Genomic DNA, 8,521 nt, shown 5'->3' with positions numbered 1-8,521 from the left:
AGGAGGGTTATCTTTACGCTTAAAAAGGAGTCGCCTGCGCCGCGCGGGGAAGACCTGGGGAGCGTCCGACCACACGCGCGAGTCACGAGCGCCCCACGCTCCCCGGCGCTCGCTGCGCGCCACTTCTGGGCCTCCTGCGCCTCGCCGCTCGCAGGTCCCAAAGGATCTGGGACCACGTACCCTGGGGAGCCGCTGGTCAGCACAGTGCCAGATCGTCGCTGAGACGGGACTGTTTCTCCGCCCGCGGTTCCTCGCCCCGCACCTTTCTGCTGCGCGCCGGGTCTCGGAGGAGGCGCCGGGAGAGTGGATGCGGGCGAGATGGACAGCGGCGCACTGCCCCGGCCGCCGCCCCGCGCGCCTGGCGTCTCGGGCTGCTGCGCGGCTCGGAGGCGACCCGAGTCCCCAGAGCTGCTCCGCTGCAGCCGGCGGCGGCGGCCAGGCGCGGTGGAGACCGGCAACGGCGCGGCAGCCGTGGCGCGACGCAACGAGCGCGAGCGCAACCGCGTGAAGCTGGTGAACTTGGGGTTCCAGGCGCTGCGGCAGCACGTGCCTCACGGCGGCGCCAGCAAGAAGCTGAGCAAGGTGGAGACGCTGCGCTCGGCCGTGGAGTACATCCGCGCGCTGCAGCGCCTGCTGGCCGAGCACGATGCGGTGCGTGCCGCCTTGGCCGGGGGGCTGCTGGCGCCAGCGGCGCGCCACCCCCTGCCCCGCGGGCCGCCCGGGACCCCCGCCGCCACCGCCTCGCCTTCCTGCGCCTCGTCGTCCCCAGGCCGTGGGCACAGCTCGGAGCCCGGGTCCCCCCGTTCCGCCTACTCGTCGGACGACAGCGGCTGTGAGGGCGCGCTGAGCCCCGCCGAGCGCGAGCTGCTCGACTTCTCCAGCTGGTTAGGGGGCTACTGAGCGCTTCACCCCGAGGTAAGCTCGGAGCGGCGGGGGAGACGGAGGGTCGGAGGCAGGGCGGCCGGGCGCGATGAGCTAACCCCCGAGAGCCGCAGAGCCCAGCGCCAGACCCAGGCGACGGCCTCGATTTCGCTCACTCTTCATTTCCCCTAAACTGTTTCAAGCCTGTGCAAGACCAGCGCTTGTTTGTCCGGGATTGCAAAACTTCCCGTCGCTGCTCCGCTGCCGAAGGGGGAGCGGGCAGACGGAGGGAGGGGGCGGCCCTCCGGCGGGTGAGGCCCCAAGTGCTTGCGGATCCCGCGGCAGATGAGGGCGCTTGGAGGCGGAGTGACTTTGCATTGCAAATTGCTCGCCCGGCCGGTGGCAGAACTGAGTCGGCGGCGGCGGGGTGCGGAGCCCTGACTCACTGAGGCTCCAAGCGCTCGCCCCGACCCAAGCCCTGGCTCGGGCCGCACACCGAAGCCGAGGCACCCACGGACCAGAGCCCCAGAATCCACCGAGCAAACGAAACTGCCGACTCCGCTTGTGGGAGGCGGGGGCCGGGCCCCGCTGGGCCGGGCTGGGCGGGGTCTCCCGGGAGGAGGAGGGACCCCGCACGCACTCACCTGTCTGTCCCCCCTTCCCCTCCCAGCGGCGGCAAGCGCCCACCACCTGGGAGCCGGCGCGCTGGCCTGGCTGGACTCGTCCCTGTCCTATCTGCGGGTCAAGCCACCACCGAGCCGGGGCTCGCGCCATCGCCCCCCCCCCCGGCCGTCCAGCCTGACCAAGGGCTAGTGTGGAATGGGGTCCCGCCAGACCTCACTGGCGGCAGCTTCCTCGCCCACTCCCCTTGCCCCCAGAGGCCTTCCCCTGGAACCGGGCTGCAGCAGGACGCTTGGAGGCTTGACGAGGAGGGGATCTTGGGATGACACAGATTATCTATTTTTTACTCATGGACTTGAACTGCCCAGGGACACTGGCAATATGAAGACTTATTTTTGTACAAAGAATCCTTAGATTTGGAACACAATAAAGATTGTCTACTCCTGTCCCTTTCTGTCCTGGAGTTTTTGAACGTGGGGGGGGGGGGACTGGACAGGCTGCAGCCCCTCAGGGTCAGTGCCCCTGGTGGGCGTCCCCTTGCAGTGCTGCCAGCTGGGGAGACACCTGTGGCGGAAAATGTATTTCAGGGCAGGTGGAGCTTAGGATGAGTTGCTGTGTATCAGTGGTGTTGGGGGGTGCCTTCTCCATACCCGGAGGCTTCCATTTTCCAGATGAGAGTCAGGCATGGCTGGGGAGGGTAGCAGCTTAGACCCTGGACCCAGGAACCTGGCCTCTGTGGTCACCATTCCCTGGATTCCACCCCTTCCTCTGCAGGGTGAGCTGGGACGTGTGAGGTCTGGGGGGGTCCAACCAGGTGGCCACTGTGCCAAAGCCATTCACAGGCATTGTGTGGGGCTGGGAGCTTCTCGAAGGTGGCAGCGGGCTGGCAGGTGGTCCAGGCAGGGCTCCTTCACGCTTGGGAGGCCGAGGTCCAGAGGCTGCTGAGCAGCACAGGGATTTGGGGCAAGTGCCTGAGGCAGGCCTGGGCCTGAGGTGGTCTGACCTGTGGGCACCTGTCTCAGGGTCAGAGCTCCACTGCTCCCCGCCAGCTGGGTGACCCGGGGCAAGTCGCTCTACCTGCAGGTAGGGGTGACCGCACAGCCACTCTACAGCTGCAGGAGGGCCTAAGCAGAGGTGCCGGGTGGCTCCCGTACTCAGCCCTTAGCTGCCGTGCCTGTGGCTCCCAGCCCATGCGTGCCGCGCAGGCTGCAGAGGCCTGGGCCCTGCCCGCCTCTGTTCGTGGGTGGGGGCTGTGAGAGCCTGCCTTGGGAGGAACAAGGAAGCCCCCACCCACGCCAGGCTCCCGGAGCCCAGAGGGCCTGCAGGAGATTACTCGCTATAGCTCTACCTTTGACCGGGGGCTCGGCGCCTTTGAAGTCTTGCTGTGCCCAAAGCTCTCTTTTATTGCAGGGGTGGGGCTGCCGGGGATCCCCCAGGCTGCCTTAGGGTGCTGAGAGCACCCCCTCCTCTGGCAGGGAGTGGTGGGGTCAAAGCTTTGGAACCTCGGGGAGGTGGGGCGGCTGGTGGGGGTGGAGAGCGGTGTGTCCTGCGTAGCCATGGCGATGGGGTGGTGGGTCTGATGAGGCTCAGGCTTGGGGGGTTGGCAGAGCAGCTGGGGCTTGGGGCTCTAGAGCCGAGTGAACCAGCCTCGTCCAAGGGATAGAAAGGGGCACATGACATGGCCACCCAGCCGGGGACACCCCACAGCCTTCCCCCAGGGTTCCACACTCGGTCAGTGACCCACCAGATCTGAGCTCTCCCAGGACTCCTTACCTTGGCTCCAGGAAAGGGCCGGCAGTGGTGGTGGGCAGTGGTGGTGGGCAGGGTGGGATCACGTGAGGTTTGGGGGAGGAAAGCGGGGGACGAGCAGCCCGAGAGGAGTGGGGGCTGGCCTGTGGCTGATGAAACTCTGAGAAGGTTAAGAGCCCCCATTTTTGTCTTCCTCTTTTTTATTATGGAAAATTCCAAATGGATGCAAAAGTCCCAAACCTAACTGGACATCTTCTTGGTACCAGGAACGGTCAGGCACTTAGGATGCACCGAGCCCCGAGGGAAAAACCCTGCCGTCCTGGAGCCCACGGTCCAGCAGGGCACACAGGCCCCAGCCCGCAAGCGGCACGGCTGAGTCAGTGAATGGCGTGCCCTCTGGTCAAGGACGGGCACTCTGGACCCCAGGGAAGCCTCTGAGGAGCCCCCTTCACAGCGTCAAAAACTGTTAACAGGGCCATGTTCGCACCCCCCCACACACGTGGTTCAGAAGCAGACCCCAGGCATCGTAATATGTCATCCGTGAGTTCCCTGTGTGCCACCAACAGAAAGCCCAGCGCCACGTTCCCCCACGGTGACAAAACAGCTCCGTCAAACACCCGGCCGGTGGCACAACCCTCTGACTGGCTCCGTTTCTCACAGCTGGTTTCATAGACTGAGGTCCCACACTGCACTATGCCCCGTGGGTCGGTTCAGCCCCTTGGGGGCGTCCCCTCCCGAGTCCCTTTACTGAGGAAAGGAGGGCGTTCGCGGGGCAGCGTTCCTGTGCCCTGAGCGCTGCTGAGGGCACCGCGCTGGCTGTTCCTTGTCGCGTGTCCGTCCTGGGCCGCGGTCGTTGGAAGGGGCGGGTCGGAGGCAGGTGTGTGATCTGATTCTGGTTTGGTTTGGGGTTCCTGGCCCTGCCTCCCGTGAGGTCACTCGGGCGGGCGTTTTTGAGAGAGGAAAGGGCTGTGGTCAGTCACCTGGGCACGCCCACCCTCGTTAGAGAGTGCCCCCCCCCAGCTGTCACACACCGAGAGCGCCTCACAGCCCCGTGTCCCAGAGTCAGAAAGGGCAGCTCTGAAAGCCGAGGTGCCTGAGGTCAGAGGTGGAAGGTGGTGGGACCGGGGATTCAAAACCTGGGATGGCTTCATTCCTGAGTCCTGGCAATGTCCCCTTCCTTCCTGGAGGGCGGGGCCGCCCGGGGCTGCCTGCAAGGACACCTTAGCAGCATTCTAGACCAGATCCGACCCGGCCCAGGTGGTCAGCAGGCCCCTGGCTCTGCTGTGGAGGCAGCAACTTCTCCCGGGAGCCTGAGATGCAGGCCTTGCCCCCACCCGAGGCTGAAAGCCAACTGCAGACAGAAGTTAGGTCGGGGAGCCATGGGGGCCTCATCTGTGGTGCAGGGGGGCTGGTGCTTTCGGCCTTGGGGTAAAGCTGGGTGGGGCCGGGGGATGTTTACAGAGACTCGGGTCAGGCAGGACTGGGGCGGGCAGCACGGCTGGCACAGTCTGGATGACCAGACCCTGGGGAGCCCCTGGGGGAACTTGGCTACTGGGGGTCAGGGCCTTGTCTTTTTGTGACAGCAGGTGCCCCAAGGGACCCAGCTTTGTAGTCCTGGGAATATCTCTGTGGCTGAAACTCACCCAATCAGAGAACGGATGTCCCCAGAGGCCACCCACATGATGGCCTATCCACCCCTGAGGACACAGGACCACCCCAAGGGAGGCTGGGCCAAGCACGGAGTCCCTGCATCCGGGCTGCCGTGTCGGGCCGGTCGGGTCCCTCACCCACTGGTTTGGAAACGTTTATTGGGCCCCGTCTCTGCCCTCAAGGTGCATCGGTGCCCAAGGGAAAGCCTGCCCCACGGAGTGCGTGCTCCAGTGGGGACACGGGTGCCATCTGGACCTTGATGGACACAGCGGTTCTGGGGAAGCAGCAGGGTCCTGGGGTGTTGTCCAGGCCCCTCAGCATCTGAGTCAGGGTCCTGATTGTGGGTCCCAGAGGGGCGGTCAAAGCCGGGTCCTCTGTGGCTCCTGCCAGCTCCAGGGCAGCCTCACGGCTCCGGAGGATGGGAGGAAGCTCCCAGCCCCCACTTGGAAGACGGCATCTTTCTGCTCGTTCTGGCTTTGGTTTCGGTTGGGGGTGGCCCTTGCTGCTCTCCTGTCAGCCTGTCTTGGGAAGCAACTGGATCCACAGTCCGGCTCCTCCCGCCCAGGACCGGCCTGGTCATCTGGGGACCACCTGCAGGGAGAGATGAAAACACAGCACCCTGGTCCCAAATTCGGGCAAAGCCATGTTAAAGGTGCTGAAATAGAAAGTTCTTTCCCTTTGACCGCGGTCTATGTATTGATAGATGGTGTTTTAAATTTGCTGTTTGATGCCACTCTACGTAAAGGCAAATGAACAACTTATTAGTAAGAATTTTCTTTTGGCTGCACCTGTGGCATGTGCAAGTTTCTGGGCTAAGGATGGACCCTGTGCCACAGCAGGGGTCTGAGCCACAGCAGTGACAACACCGGATCCTTAACCCTCTAGGCCGGCAGGGAACTCTCGTGTGATTTTCATACTGTGCAATGCCAGCCTTAAATGCACAGAGGAGAGCATTAACTTCTTTGCAGAATCACTGAAATGATACCACTCATGTTTTGCAACTTGCACTTGGGCGTTATTTTATTGGTGCCGGAACAGCGGCGATGTGGCACCAAACTAGCGCCGCTGTTTTTATTTCCCCTCGGTATCCGCGCTCTCGCTGTCTTCCCCCCCTTCGGCTTGCAGCTGAGGAAGGGCTGAGAGGAGGAAAGTCTGCATTCACCCATCTCCCCCTGCCTCTGTTGTCATCCTTCACAGAAGTGGTGGCCTGTGCGGGGAAGTCACTAAACCTAGGCAGGTGTCCCGTGGGTCCATGCTTGTTACACCTTTGTGCACCTGGCACAGGTTCTGGGTGGAGCGAGAACGTGGCCGTGGGGGCTGGGGCACCCTGCTTGCCGGGTGAAGAATGGGACCCGTGGACCTTTTCTTGCCTTGGGTCGGCCTGGGCTCCCGTGTCGCAGGGCCACGGCAGCTCTAGTTTCTGGGCATCAGGGGGGCGGGGGGGGGGGGGCACGCGCTTGGAGAGCCCATCTCCTCTGCGCACGCGCACCTCCGCGGTCCGGTCGACCTTGACCAGTAAACACCCGGCCTGTGCCTGCTGAGCTCCCACGCCTGGGAAGCCTGCGGTGGTGCCCACCCCCCAGGACTGGGGTTGGGGGGCCACGAAGTGCATCCCCTGACCCTGTTCCGCAGAAAGGATCCCCAGATTGGGAGCGAGCACGGCCGCGGAAGGGACAGGGCATGCGCCCCCGGCGTCCAGGCTCCTCCTCTCCTCTGTGTTGACACTGGAGTCACAGTAATGGGGGCGGGGGGCGCGGTGGGGGAAGCGGTCCTGGAGGGCTCGGGAGGGAGGATGCGCTCAGGCTGGCTCCCCGTGGGGCTGGCCCGGAGTAGCCTCCGTGAGGGCACCGTGTCTGCTCCCAGAGCCCGCTCCCCGGCCTGCCCTGCCTCCCTTCCCTGCCCCAGTTCCCCCGGGGCCCCTGGATCCCGATGGGAGGCGCCCCTGGGGAGAGGGGACCAGGGAGGGGCCCAGAGCTCTGAGGCCACCAGACCTGGCCAGGACCCTTCGTGGGAAGAAGAGGTGGGCCCCAAAGGCACCTAGAGAGAGGGAGGCTCTGCTGGCTGGGGGGCCTTCCAGGCGGGGCTTCCAGGCAGGGCCAGTGTCCTGGGGGCTGGAGGGAGTCCCTGGCTGCTGGGGGGCGGCAGGAGCACCTGGGGCGTCTGGGAAGAGAGCGGGAGGAGACTGGAGCCAACTGGGGGGACAGAGGAGGGGTCCAACCCCAGCGGTGGTGTTGGGGGTGCTGGTGGTGGAGGCCCTGAGAGGCTGTGCTGGGGGGCAGAGCGGGTGCTGGGAGGGGAGAAGGGGTCCCCAGGGCTCATGGGCCCTTCGCAGCAGTGGCAGTTGGGGTGGGTGGCTGTCTCTAGGGCTGTACCAGGGTGGGTGCCTGGAGAAAGAGGTCCTACCCCTAGTCTTTGCTGCATGAAAGTGAGGAGTGGGCCAAGCACCCCCTCAGTGCCTGCCCGGTGGCTTCCTGAGCCTGGGGGCTGTGAGTCAGCCATGAGCTCCTCCCAGTGACAGTGCCGGCTGGTCCCCTGGGAGCCTACACCCGGCCAAGAGGAGCTCTGTGCTCCCAGATGCGCCCCTCGTCCTCCCAGCCCCCACGCGCAGGCCCAGGGAGGCTCAGCAACCAGCCCGAGGCCCACAGAGGTGCTGGGTTCTGAGCCAGCAGTGTAGCCAAAGCCCCTGCCTCAACTCCCCCATCATGCCCCTACCCCTGACCCCGCCTGGAGGGGCACTGTCATTGCTGTGTTTCTGCTGGACCTTGACAGAGGAGCCAGGACGAGGGCTCAGGCCCCGGGACACCCCTGTCTTCCAACAGCAATGAAGGGGAGGGGGCAGAGGCCTGGGGGGCTCTGGGGGCTCCTGAGGAGCTGGACTAGGGGGCAGGCACTCCCTCCTCCGGCTTCTCCTTGGCCGGGTCTGGATGCAGAGTGATGGAGAAGCATCTTTGAGCAGCACCCCCCACCCTCCGCCAACCTCCCACAACACAGGGACCCCCCCCCCCAGCCCCCGCTGGCTGTGATTAATGATGCAGATCTCTCAGCTGGGGGGGAGGGCAATGGGGCATTTGTCTGAGGATGCCCCAGGGCAGGCCCATTGGCTGGTTTGGTGCCCATGCCCCCCCCACACCCCGGCAGTGCCCCCTGCTGAGCCTGGGACCCCCTCTGGGAGTTAGGGATTGGGGGTGGGAACCAGGCTTTGCAGTAATTCCAGCCCCCAGGGCCCTTCCCTCCCCGCCCTCAGGACCCCCAGCCCCGCCCCACACAGTCTCCACTGTGACAGCCTCACCCCTTGGGTCAAGTCCTGTCCTCTCCGGCCCCCGCTGGGCAGTGGAGCCAGCTAGGTGAGAGGCACAGGCCACTAGGGCGGTGGGCACTGCTGAGGACAGAGGGGCCTGGGTGGCCTTGGACGAGGCCCAGCGACGCTGAGACAGTGAGCCAGGCTCCAGGCTTTCCCAGGGAGGGTCCCTGAATGTCCACTTCTTGTGACATCGGGTGACAGCTCTCCCCAGCACTGCACCCGGGGCTGTCCTGACAGCACAGGAGGGGCCACTGTCCCCTTGGAGGCGTGACAGGAGCGGGTATCAGAGGACATGGGTGTCCTCAGACCCACTTTCTCACCCCTGCTTGTCCCCCCGGG

General features: G+C 65.0%; 1 protein-coding gene across 1 annotated transcript; it reads left to right on the top strand.

Annotated features, from left to right (window-relative positions):
• ASCL2 (achaete-scute complex homolog 2 (Drosophila)) lies at positions 202 to 1,855 on the top strand. Its single transcript, NM_001122991.1, is given in 2 exon segments — positions 202 to 915; positions 1,532 to 1,855. A coding segment is annotated over 1 exon segment (582 nt). The 5' UTR covers positions 202 to 318; the 3' UTR covers positions 901 to 915; positions 1,532 to 1,855.

The sequence above is a fragment of the Sus scrofa genome, chromosome 2 (assembly GCF_000003025.6).
Source record: "Sus scrofa isolate TJ Tabasco breed Duroc chromosome 2, Sscrofa11.1, whole genome shotgun sequence".
In the NCBI taxonomy this organism is placed as follows: Eukaryota; Metazoa; Chordata; class Mammalia; order Artiodactyla; family Suidae; genus Sus; species Sus scrofa.
The sequence above is the reverse complement of the archived record's forward strand: the minus strand, read 5'-3'. Positions and strand labels throughout refer to the sequence as shown.